This window comes from Danio aesculapii, chromosome 19 (genome assembly GCF_903798145.1).
Source record: "Danio aesculapii chromosome 19, fDanAes4.1, whole genome shotgun sequence".
Taxonomy (NCBI): domain Eukaryota; kingdom Metazoa; phylum Chordata; class Actinopteri; order Cypriniformes; family Danionidae; genus Danio; species Danio aesculapii.
This window is the reverse complement of record NC_079453.1, coordinates 28,256,605-28,270,576: the sequence shown is the minus strand read 5'-3', so window position 1 is coordinate 28,270,576 and position 13,972 is coordinate 28,256,605. Positions and strand designations below refer to the sequence as shown.

At 37.3% G+C, this 13,972-nt stretch overlaps 1 protein-coding gene across 2 annotated transcripts in view; it reads left to right on the top strand.

Moving 5' to 3' along the window:
* The window catches only part of gabbr1b (gamma-aminobutyric acid (GABA) B receptor, 1b), a 226,353-nt gene that overhangs the window by 164,810 nt on the left and 47,571 nt on the right, over positions 1 to 13,972 (top strand). For both annotated transcript variants that reach the window (XM_056480451.1, XM_056480450.1), the window contains exon 15: positions 4,964 to 5,041. In XM_056480451.1, the coding sequence (XP_056336426.1) occupies positions 4,964 to 5,041 (78 nt within the window). The remainder of the gene's footprint in view (positions 1 to 4,963; positions 5,042 to 13,972) is intronic.

The following is a 13,972-nucleotide window of genomic DNA, read 5'->3' as shown; positions in this document are numbered from 1 at the left end:
TGGTAATCACCATATTTTATTATCAATCTTCATATAAACACAGAAACTTGTACCAGAGGGACCAAGCTTGAAAGCAAGTGACATAGGCATTTGATGAATACGGTGTGTATAGTTGTATACGATTGGCTGTTGTCACTATAACAATCACGGCATTGCTGAGTTTAATGTCCCAATTTAAAAAAGCCCCTAATAAAATCACATTCATATTATGAGTATATATGGTGAGATTTAAGGTCATTTATTTGCTGAGGCATTGTTATTCTGTTGCTAGGTGGTTGCTAGGGTATTGGTGTTTTTTTGCCAATTTAAAAACACAAAAAACTGTCAAGATGTACACCAAAATTTGAGTTCATTGTTTACTGATTAAAGTGAAAAGCTTCCACCAAAGTTTTGAGTGATGCTTGCCCATGCAAAAGGAACGCACAATGCCATGCTAATGTTTGTAATTGCCAGGGCATGTGCAGTAGTGCAGTTGCTAATTTATTGTGTTGCTATGTTGTTGCCTATATAGTTGCTATAGCTAATCATGTGAATGGTTTCGAAATTGCAGGAGGATGACACCAAAGCAAGCTAATAGGATACTATCTGAATGGAGGAAATTATAGTCTGGAGATTAGCCTTCCCTCTCAATGCCTGGATCACACAGTGCTTCCGGAGCCTTTCTTTCTTCTTTCTTTCTGTCTTCTTTGCCTCTTTTTCATGTCTCCCAAGGGGGAGCCCAAGCTGACTGGAGTAATTACGCTTAATGATCACCTGATAATTATAATGGTTCTCACTTAAGCTAATTTCTCGTTGTGTTTGGGGGTGGAGGGCCTCAGAGCCCGTGCACAAATCTCCGAAGCCCGGCAGTATGTGTTTGAGAAAGAGAGAGAGAGAAGGCATGCATGAAAGAAAACAGAGGAATGGAGCAAGAGCAAGAGAACGTAATAGAAGATAAATTTCCTCTGTCTTACGCTTCTCGCTCAAGCACTGCTGATACGGTGGTATGCAATTATAGCTCTCTCTATAAAGCTGATTTTAAGGGAGAGCGACCCTGTTGTGCATTCTCATTTAAAGCTTAGCTGATACGCCTGCCGGAATATGAGGATTGATGATAGATCTGTTTTCAGTCTGTTTGTCTAATCCAGGCGTTGTTTGGTCTCTAAAGGCTGCCCAAAATCTGATCCAGCCTCGCAGTATTGATTTATGGCAGTGTGTAGTGACATTTCTCTTTTCTTTGTTCCTCTCTTAAAACTCACCTTTTATCTGTTTTCACCCTGTTCCCTCCAGCTCCTCAAATCAATGTGAAATCAAAACTGACCTTGTTTATTTTGGTATTACTTTTGTCTGACCTGTATCATTTTCTTTTTGTTTTAGGTATTCAATTGACTAATGTAAGCTAGTTTTATGCAACTGTGCTTTTGTGAGGTACTGCTAATTGTTAACATAGTATTTTAATGCTTGTCGAAATGTAAAGTAAATGATAGATTTAAAAGATAAGCTAAGGTTTAATAAGGTTAAAGGACTTAATAAAGAACCAGTTCGTTGGAAGTAGGGCTGCACAATTCTGGCTAAAATGAGAGCCACAATTATTTTTTTTTGCTTAAAATCGAGAACATGATTTTCTCACGATTCTGTAGATGTAAAATAAAGGTTAATATGGGTAGGCTGTTATTATTGTTATTTCTCAAACATATAATAAAACAATAATAATTATAATAGGCCTATGTGTAGGTCAACTGTTGGTTGAAATGTTAATTTTTATATAGACTTGGAACAGTGAACTTAAACAGACTTTAAATATGTCCTGGTTGTTAATTTACAGTAAAGTGATGACATCAGAATACAGCTATTTATTATTCTGAAGTTGAATTATTATGTTTGAGACATATACTTGCCATTTGTCGTTGACAACTAGGGGTGTCAAAATTAATTGTGTTGTCGGTGCACCGTGATGCAGACGCCGACAATTCGGTATTGGTTCAGTGATTGATCATAACCGGTTATTACGTACTTTGGTCCACACTGACATGATAGCAACACGCATTTGCTGCAGATTTGTCAGCTGCACATCCATGATGTGAATCTCCCATTCCACCACATCTCAAAGGTGTTCAATTGGATTGAGATCTGGTGAATGTGAAGGCCACTTTAGTACAGTGAACTCACTGTCATGTTCAAGAAACCCGACTAAGAAACGCTACGGTTACTGAAGTAACCCTCGTTCCCCGAGGAGGGAACAGAAATGCTTTGTGGAAAACTTCCATATGGATTATTAATTCTATCTGGTTCCCCTCTCATACCCACTTGCAGATCTCTCTTAGGAGAGGTCTGCTCGATCCACTCGACTTAAGATGGTCCAAGTATCTTAAGATTTCTGTCCAGGTTGTGTTGGTAAACTCCAGTGAATGAGGAAATTCCATTTGGTGTTATAACACGCTTGCCACACCTTTCTCTCTAACACAGAGATCTTAATTCTGTTTAGTTGAGTTTCCCATTTGGCGAAACCTACAGAGTTCCTCCGAGGCCCCCAGCATCTGACTCAGCGGAGAAGTCAGGTGCCTGGCCCATTACGTTATTGGCATTCCCACTTGGTCAGCCTGCGTTCTGGGTATAGGTGCCCGCTTTGCGCGATAGGGCCAGGGGACACGTTGGAAGGCTACGCCTCTAGTGATGCAGGTACGCTAACGCTGGAGCCTGGCATAACCTCTCACCAGCGATGTAGTAAGGTTCAATCTTTGTGGCATTTTCCAGAGATTCCTTAGAAGTTTTCCACATAGCATTGACGATGGGGAATGCTAGGGTTACTAAAGTAACCCTCGTTCCCCGAACGGAAATGCTATTTTCCTTCGCCACAATGATTGCCCCTTAGCTGTTAGCCATAAAAGGCTCTTTCAGCTAGAAAAGGATGCCTCGGCATGGCACGAGTGGCATCTTTATACAACACTGATTGTAATTGACGCCAGCTGTGCACGCTGACGCTGTCAACTCATTGCTATTTCATTGGCCAGTTTTATTACTCTTTCAAATGATTGGATTCTGACAAAATCCCCATAGTGGAAGTTTTCCACATTGCATTGAATATAGGATGACTTAAATGATGTGCGCGCTTTCGGTTTCACTTTGACTGCCAAGTGCGCTCATATCAAGTCGCTTTGAGGAAAAAACATAGATGAAAAATCATACTTCCCGCACGACGCCCAAACAATCGTTCTGTGCAACACACTGAACATTACTTGCAACTTTATTACCTATTCACAGCCTATGCAGGTTCTGTTCACTGAAGTAGAAGTCATTCACAGGCATGCATGTGTCCTCTTGGTAGTAAACAAACAGTGTTTCAGCTCATGTGTGATTTTGTGGCCACGAATACGTCATTACGTTAAGACAGAAATGACATTATGGGGTGAATTATACCTTATAAATACAGTAGGTGACACTTTTTAACACCATTTGGAGGTGTCCATTTTACTAAGCAACACGGATAAAACAATGTGAAGACTTGTGCGACTGCCTTTATGCTTCTCTCCTGACCTTGAAAATATAATTGGCTGAATCATAGAAATGCGTGTGTACGGGTTGAATCGAGATTGCGATCTTTTTTCGATTTATCGTGCAGCCCTATTCGGTAGATCATTTTTTAATTTAATAAATGCATTCATTATTTTCAGTTCCATTAATTAACAACTGAACATGTCAGTGTAGGTGTGCAACACTGCAGCCGTGTTAGAAATACTATGTTAGTTCAACTGTGATATGTGATAAAAGGGAAGCAATAAGTGGAGACAATAAATAGCTTTCTATTTGGGTTGCGTGACTCGGGTTGCACAATCAACAGTTATTCAGCATGATCAGTGTAGTCTGATTCACTAAGAAATGATTCACAACTTGATTGAGTTAGTTTTGGTCACAGTCAAAGGAGACTCAAACACATGATTTAGTGTTAGTGGTCAGAGAAGATCTAAACATCTGACTCAGGCACCCAACCACAAGCCTGACTCAAAAAAATGAAGAAAACTCTAAAGCGTGGTCTTGATGATTTTGATTTTTTTTATTTAATCGTTTGCAATGTTTTTGTGAGACTTTCATCTTTGGGACACAAGTATTTATATATAATGTGTATAACATTATGTTTTTTTTTTCACATTAATTTTGTTCATCCATTAAAGAATTAAATAGTCTAATCAAGCAACAAACATTAAAAAGAAGTTTAAAAATGTTCATAAAAACCCGTTTATATTATCACACAGCTGTTAAATCCAAGTCTTCCATGGAGCAACAATGGTGTGATGTGTTAATTCTATTCACAAATAAATATTGATCAACACACGTACATACAGCATATTAATTATGCTAATCAGAAGCTCAAACATGCTTATTTGTCACATGGGAACAATCCACACACGCACTTAAGCTTCCAATTACCATTTGATGTGCTCTTTATAATGTCTCTGCGCTGATGAATGTCTGTTCAGAAACAAAGCTATTCTTTGTTTTTTTGTTTGAAATATTTGATTAGTTTAATTTACTTTTACAGTTTTACAACTTTGGCTAAAGGAATTTTCATTGGATGAGCCAAAATTCTAGAGTATTTAAAATATATTTTGATTTGTGTTATAAATGTTAACAAAAACCCTATGGGTTTGAAAAAATGTATGTGAATAAATAATGAAATATTATTTGTTGAACTGAGAGACATGAGCAGAACATTGTTCATGTTTACATAATGTTTCAGAGTGCTGAAATAAATCGTTTTCTTAAGTGCATGTTAACGGGGTCATGCTGCACTCCGCTGGTAGTCGCCACTTAGCATTTCTGCTCATTTGCATAAAGCCATGTTCCCAATGGATAAAATAACATTTTTCCCTTTACATTTCCAGTTCAGAAACATGCCACATTATAGAGGAAAAATATTTTCACCAATGCAATTTGATGTTGACTTAAAAAGGTTTCTGAATTGCACTCTCTCTTTTTCACTCGGCAGGAGGAAGTTACAAGAAGATTGGATACTACGATATGACCAAAGGCAATCTCTCTTGGTATGGGAATGACAGGTGGATAGGTGAGGACACATTTGTCTTTCTCATCTCCCATATATGCTCTTGTTTATCAATGTCTGAAGCACTCTTTTTTGGTTTAAAGCTCCTCTCACACAATCACTCACATTATTACTCCCGCTTTTCCTCTGTGTCCCTCAGAGTGTCACAGCCGCACATTCTTGGCCCCGCCTCTAAAACGAAGAGAACTGCAAATGACAGGCTGCTACGGGGCGTTAATCAATCAGTCAGTCAAATTCTGTTTAGCATTCTGTCCGTGAGGGCAGCCGCGCTGCGGGAGCTCTGTGCGGCTCTACAAAAAAAGACAAATGAATGCCATTAGAAAACCGCCAGGAGTTAAATCCAATCATAAATTGAGCAAGCACACTGATAAAAATTGCGTGCAATATAAAATGAGTGATGGTTTCATTTAATCTTTTTAATTGTATTTGATGACCAGTTCACGCTCAGTGTTGCTGATGCTGCACTGAGAAGATGCCAACTGACAGCTAAAAACAACACAAATCAGACGCGGCCCAGGCTGTTCTCCAGCTGCCTCACAGCACATGCTAACCTTGACTGGACGAGTAGGCACAGCAGCCTCAGCTGATTGTTTTTGCCTGTTATTTAAACCCTTGCGGGTTCCGAGCAGAGCTTGCTGTTTTAAAACAGAACCTTGAGCTTTGTGATAGCAGCCTGAGTTTGTTGGTTTCTAGTATTGGTGGTGCAATGCCACATCACCATGTTCATTATGTGACCATTTCTATGCCTAGACATTTCCCTAGATGTGCTCTCGGTGGGCTTACACTGTTTTGAACTTGCTTATTAGCTTATTAAAAACTCACTGAAGCAGCGAGCTCCATGGCAACTGTAGCACGTCGACAATGCAAAATGCGCTAATTGCGATTTTCATAAGCCATACCAGGGGCCTTGTGATGGAACCTGTTTTTCATTTATTTACCCAGCTTGCAGCTGGGAATAATGCCCATAGCATTGTCGTACACCCCAGGTGACTCGGAGAGTCTGGCACCTTTAACTTCTGCATTAGTTGTCGATGATAGATCTCTTTTGAGGTCATTACTTTAACAGCAACCCTTGACTGTGGCAGACTGTGAGTTGCTGTGAGTCTGCTGGTGAGGTGGAAGGTCATCCTGCCCCTTTGATCACAGCGAGGTACACAGAAATGCACAATCATCAAAGTTACAATCCTTTGGTAAATGGTGACAGATGACCTTTGAGGCAGTTCTGTGCCATCTGGAAACGCACGCACAATCACCGCCCAACTTTTCACCTTGCCAACATGGTCACTGGCGCTCATGGACAATGTATTCCAGGGAGACGGTAGGGATGTAGAGCTAAAAATAATCAGCGCTGTAATAAAGGCCTCTTGAAGGAGAGGGTGACTTTGCTCCAGATTGGACACCACGTGTTGACCATTCACAGCTCGTTGTGATTCTCGTTCTTATTCTCTGCAAAGTGAAGGTTACGTCCTCTCATATCTCAGCTGAATGCCACTGGTTCTGTTCAAATCTTTGTTGGATTGTTTCTCACATGGAATTGAATGGCCTCACTCGTTTTCTCCTTCTCCCCGGTCGCCCCTGACAACCACTGCATCTGCGCCTTGTTCTCTCATCGCTCTGGCAACCATTATGGGTCTTGGTTGCTATGGCAACATACTGTCCCGATTCCACCATCAAGGACAGGGAGAGGTATTAAACCACATGAGCTCTCTGGCCGGCTGGATACACACACATACACAACACATACATACTTACACATATACAACCATGCACATTCGTCACACTGTCTTAAATTTGCTGGTAATTTATTCACTCTTAGACATGTAGGCGTTTCTTAAGTGAAGCTTTAAAGAATATTTTTAGTTAAAACAGTGGTTCATCATGATTCATCAAAAATAATTTAACAACTGCTCACACTTTGAGTGTCAAAAACCACATACAGGCCCAACAAAATGAATAACTCATGATACACTGATGTCTTCTGAAGTTAACCAGTCTAACTGAACATTATTTTACCTTTAATCTACTGGTTATTGTTAATAATGTACATTTTTGTACATTTGCCTCTCATGAATCACTAAGGACCACAATATCAGCTAAAAATAATAAAATATAGCTGCAAGTAGCAATTATCGGGGCCTAGCAGCCCAGTGGGCACATCATAAACAAGCACAGCAACAAGCTACAGAGCAACCGGAAAATTCTAAAACTTTTTGGCAGCTTGATCTGAGCCAAATTTGCTGGAAATTGGGCTAAGGATCTATGGAGAGTTCAAAACAACAGATTTTCAAACTAATTTAAGATGGTGGACAGGAAGTCATGTCAATTAGGGAATAAATTATATCAATGATCACATTTCAATGATACAAGGAGTCTACAAGACCAATCTCATGACAATAGACAAAACTATTCAAAAGTCAATTGTTTGTCAATTTTACCCAGAAGGTGGTGCAAACTAATGTAGTTCGGTCAAAGTCAGATCTAGATCTCGCACATTAAGTTTGGTTTCAATACTTCAAACCATTGAAGTGATTCAACCTGAAATATCATCTGGCAGTATTACATCAAGTTTAGCATGTGCCAAATGACAACAGTTTTGTCTATCAATATGAATTCCATAACTTTTGGTCTACATGGTCTGAAGATGATCCGAGTCAAATTTAGTGAAGATTAAACCAGCAGTCTAGAAGGAGTTAAAAAAGAATGGTTTGAACAAAATCAAAATGGCAGACAGGAAGTTTGACAGATGATGACATAATTGGTATCTGTGTTGTCGTAAACATTTGCAGGCAAAAGTTATTACCAAATTTGTAAGTTTCATTAATAATGCTAATGAATGTCTTAGAACTCTACACCTATAGGTGGCGCTGTCACCAATTTTTTATGGTGTGGTCAGTGTGAGGCGACAATGACAGACCTAAAATTTGGTGTCATTATCTTTAACTATCGCAGAGATGTGATTCTCATGTGATTCTAACCCAGTTTTGCGCATAACATTTTGCATTGCCTACATGGTATATTTACTATATTAAGTTTCCTAGATTTTAATATAAGCTTTATTTTATTAGATTACATTGGGCAGGATTTTAAAAAGTACAGAAAAGTACAGATTTTTTTTGTTAAATGTAAAAAAATAAAGATACAGTAATTTAGCCAAGAATACTGATATGATTTTTTTTGTCTACAGTATATCACCTAGCCATACAGTAGATGTAATTTAACATAGATTACTTGTCTTATTATGCACGATTTACCAGCACATCAAATTTTCATCTCTGTAGTTTTTTCTCCAAACATAGCCCCTTTTGCAATCTAATCAATTCCAATTCCAGAATTTCCCTCTAAAATATGTCACTTTACGCGAGTAAATGGGTTGCCGACCCCAATTGATGTAGAATCGTCACCCAGACTGACTGCTAATATCTATGAATTGTGTTATCTAATCAAGACAGTGAGCTGCGAGTAAATGTGTTCCCTCAGCTCCACAAGGATTGCAGCTTCTCACAGATCCCAAGTTAATTTTAACACCATAGCAACACTGCAACGTTAACATTCTGACCCGAAACACCATGGCAACCACTTTCTATTTCCACAAACCACTTAAACTCATGTGCTGTGCCATATCACATCCAAGGTCTATCTGTAAAGATTTTTCCAGCGTCAGTGGCGCTCCATGTCATTTCCCAGCATCCCAGAATTCATCTGTTGGCCATCTCCGGCCACGTTGAGTTGGATTCCCCACTCTCCTTCAATCAATATCAGCAAATTCCACAAGGGAGATGGCCTTATGTGAACCTCTAATTAAGACTGACAGCCGCTGTGCTTATCAGATGCTCCGGTGAGGGGTTTCCACTGGGACTGCATGGGTAGTATAAACCCTGTTGGGCTCAAGGAGCTGGGCTTTATAAGAAAAAAGCATCAGCTCTAGAGATAGATGTAACAAGCTGTGTGGCCCCCTGCCAATTTGTCACTCGCAGAAGAATGTAACACTAGTGAACATCTTATGTGCTGCCCACCCATCGATTGAAGATGACCACAATGCACCCTGTTGTCCTTTGTTGTCGCCAATTGGCCGGCCGATTACCCATCTGGAGGGAACGAAACAGTCTGAGATGGTATCGCTTCGCAGAGACCAGAGGGGGAGAAAGCTTTAGTCAAATGGCAGCGAGGTGAAATTCGATAGCTATCGTTTCTCTGCAGACTCTGAAATGCAGCCAGTTTATCAGAGAGAACGAGAGGCAGAAAGGGAGGTAAAATGACTCATTTGGCTCAGAGAACGGCAGCTTGGAGCTGCTCTCCTCTTTTTGCTTTTGCTCAATTGTTTCATTTTTGAATATTAAATTGAAATATTAAATAAACATGATTATTGCATGAATTCTTAGTAAGTAACAAATTAAATAAGTAGGCTGGTGTGAGCTTGATTCTGGTTGGTTCTTGAATTTTATCAGGTGTTCAGACAATAGTTGTTACATGTTTTTGTACATGTTTCGACTCTTATTTCAGCAATTTTGAAGGCCTTTACTATGGTGGCTGAGAGAGCTTAACGTGCTGCAATTTAAGAAAACACATGCAATTACAAAAAACGCCTGTGAATTGAGAAAAAGTCTTCATCAGTTTGACAACACACGTGGTCACCACGCATACACATTTGAAGAGTTCCGATGCAAAACCCTCTAAATCCATCCAACCCCTTTACTTGTAAATGAGCATTTTCTATCAGGCTCCTCTGATTAGGTTTAGAAGTTTCATTTTATATGTAATGATAAGGTTATTAGTAAATAAAATAACAATAATAATAAGTTTTTTTTAAATGTCACTTTTATTTAAAATATCACAATTATTTGGTTTTTAACAAGGTAGATTTTCTTTTGCGTCAAAACCAGCTTGGCGACGCAGTAGGTAGTGCTGTCGCCTCACAGCAAGAAGGTCGCTGGTTCGAGCCTAGGCTGGGTCAGTTGGCAATTCGGTGTGGAGTTTTCATGTTCTCCCTGCATTCGTGTGTGTTTCCTCCGGGTGTGCCAGTTTCCCCCATAGTTCAAAGATATACGGTACAGGTGAATTGGGTAGGCTAAATTGTCCGTAGTGTATGAGTGTGAGTGAGTGTGTATGGATGTTTGCCAGAGATGGGTTGCGGCTGGAAGGGCATCCGCTGCATAAAAAAAAACATGTGCTGGATAAGTTGGCGGTTCATTCCCCTGTGGCGACCCCAGATTAATAAAGGGACTAAGCCGAAAAGAAAATGAATGAATGAAAACCAGCTTAATCCACTTGTGCTTTTTTTGCAAAAAAACTCCAAACCCTCATATTGGGACAAGAGTTGAAAAATCCCTAAAGATGCATTTAGAAATTATTTTACCAAACATAAAACACATTACACAAAACATCTAAAATTCATACATAAATCCGTCAAGTATGGCTGTTCATTCCACTGTGGTGACCCCTGATAAACCAGGGACTAAGCAGAAGGAAAATTAATAAATGAAATCTGTCAAGTAAGTGCATTAAAATTTAATAATAAAATCTTAACAATCTGTTGTCATTTCTGCTATTTGGGATTTTTATTTAATGTAAGTAGAGCAATTTAAACATCGCAAACTAAGCTTGTTAGATTCAAATAATGTAGTGTAAAAACATTGTGAAACATCAATATCTGTATTGTCCATTAATATAGAAAGCTTATCAGACATATAGGTAATCTGGAGTAATATAAATAATGTATAGTTTTACACATTATATATTTATCTTTTATGAAATAGCTTATATTGGCAAATAAAACACAAGGTCTACTGGACAAACATAGGATGTCTCTCAGACACTTTTAGAATCTGTCATTTATTCATTCTTACCATACTCATGTTCTTGGTCTCTTTTTGGTCTCTTGTTTATCCTCATAGCATCCATGTGGGATAAAAAAACGGCATCTTAACTTGTTTTTTTGTGGAACGGAGTTACCGTTTAATATATAGTAAATCAGACTTATTCAAAGTAGCGTCGCTGCGCAAAACACATTATGAATGCATGTTAGACTTCCGACTGTACAGTGTGTTTTCCTTTTCTTTTAATGCAGAGTTTTGAGGTAAGGGACATTTTCATTTGCCATTCACTGACAGTAAGACAGGTTTATGCAGTTCATCGAACTCCATCTTTTAAAATCTACTTCTGAATCGCAATAAAACAGTCTCCTCATAAAGGCCCAGGCGTATCAGCGTGCTTCTACATTGGAAACATATGATTCGAAACGTGCCTTCTGATTGGTTCTCGGGACATAGCGACTTTTACTGTCAAATGCAAGTGGCGTTTAGAGGCTTTTGCCAAAAAACTGTTATTTCTGAATGAACTGACGCTGCGATTTAGATGATTTGAAGCAAAAATATTTGTTGAACATGTACTACGTGGCTAAAGCATTCGCTCAATGTCATCAGCTAATTTTTGGCGGAAATGGCGTTTAGCGGCTTTTGCATCTCAACTCGTCATTTTTAACAAACGCACTGCATTTTCACACAATGCGAACAATTAATAAAACGTGCTGCATTTTCTCACAACGCAAACATTTTACGAAAACGCACTTCATTTACTTAGAACACAACGGAAATGTTTCAAGGAGACCCTGAAACGTGACGGACATGGCTACACTGTAAAAAATCTTATGTGCTATTTACAAAAAAAAATTGTGGTAACACTATTGCACGTATTATTATTAAGTAAATTTCAAGACTTGATTTTTTTAGCAAAAACCCCTTGAATGAATCATGTGAAAATTACTAAATGTTTTGAGTGATAAATGAAGATTTTAATATTATTAGCAGAATGTGCTTTTATAATTTAAGCTAATCCACCACCATTTACTCATATTTATTTTTTTAACAAAAACCACTTGAAAGAATCATGTGAAAATTACTAGTTTTTTTAAGTGATAGATGATGATTTTAATATTATTAGTGGAATGTGCTTTTATAATATATGCAAATAAATCACCATTTACTCAAATTAATTAATGAAAATTACTCATTCATAAAATGTAAAATATTTAATGTATAATGAAATACATACACAATACATTTAGGCCAAATATCATTTTATTACATGTTACACTGATAACAAAATGGTACAATATGTTAAACAAATCTATATAAAATTTACAGCAATGTTAATCTCTGTTAAAAATTCCTTTATCCATGGAAAAAAACTGACCTGTCAACTTTCCTTTGTAGGAATAGTCACATTTTAGACAATATTTGACAGAATTTGTGTATTGCAAACTTAATATTCGTTTCTTTGTAAGTGATTTTAATTTGTGGAATATTTGTATAAATCCAGTTCAGCGATTCTAGATTTTCCAGGCTAGCCATGACTCACTCATCCTCCAAGACAATGCAGAAGTCCTCATGGTTGGTCATCCCTCTGACAGACAGCAATTCTCTGTGCATTCCCACACTGTAAAATAAACATTTACGTTTATTATATTGAAATTATGCAGTTGTACATTTCAAATGTTTAAGGTTTACTAAAACACATTAAGGAAATAAATTAATGAAATAAACCATTTCTTTATATATCTGTGAACAGTAATTCTTCATAATGTTTGAGTAGATGTTGCTGACTGACACAAATACACAAGTATTTTGACTTATAATGGACAGGGTGTTTAATGTATACTAGTGTACAGACATTTATAAAAACAAACCATGTTTATACAAGGAATAGTGCATTCAACAGTGTAATGCTTGAGCTATATATTTTTTTGTAAGCATGCAAAAATATAAAATGCAGTTTTCTGAAGATCATAAATATCTGAAACAGTTTGAGACACTTACATTGCACTCCTGGATGAGCTCTTCCTCTTATTCATACAAATAGACCAGCAAAGAGGACGACATCTCTCGATTCATCCCTGATTTAATGTGAGGTCTGATGCAAAAAAGTGTAGAAATTAGTAATAATAATAATAATAATAATAATAATAATACACAAATAACATTATTAAAAATACCTGATGTATGGCACCCATTCTCTTTATCGAAATCTGCCTCAATAAACTGCTCCTCTTTAGTGGGAAAACTCTGCGAAAGTTTTCTTCATTAAACTGAAAAATGAAGCAAACAAATATGAGTATTTATGTACAGTACAGTATTATATATAAACAGTTCATTACATTACATCAGCAATGCTGTAAAAGGAACCTTATAAAATGGAAAAGCACTAGCTGTACATAAACCCCATTGAATAGCTAGCTAACTTAGCTTAGCTTAGATTTACCACTTAACAAGCTCACTGTTGTTCATCTGCTTAACTGTTGCCTGATCGTTGCTGTTAAATATTACGATACAAATAATTTGTTCAACTTCATTATATAATTCAGAATGAACATTGAAGCAAATCAATTTCAAATAGGAATGGGTGGTTAAAAATACCTGTGTATCCCTATATACATCATATGGCAAAAACTAAGCTCCTGAACAAGTTTGAACAGCATGTGTCTTTCCTGAAAGAACTTATAAAAATAAAATGATAAACTGTTAATGCTTACCTCTTAACATGCTCGCTGTTGATCTGCTCCTTCAAAATGTCGTCTGATCACTGCCGTTGTTGAGATTCAAATGCAAACATCTCAATCAAATCCACATAATTGAGTGAATTTTCTTAAAATAAACATGAAGCCATCTTTCCTCAATTTTATTAGCTTAACTGGTTTCTCAAATTAAGCTTAATAATTGCACTAGTTTGCTTAAAAAAATAAGTAAAATTAAAATCTTAGTTATATTAGCGAAATCTTCTTAATATTTTATAATAAATCCAGAATATCAATTTTTTAAAGAAAATATGCTCATTATTTTTAATGACCACATTAATTTTTTTAATGAAAATTACAAGCCTCAAGATTCATTTTTTACAGTGTATTTAGGTTAAGGTTGTGTAAGCTAATAAATACTAAAGACT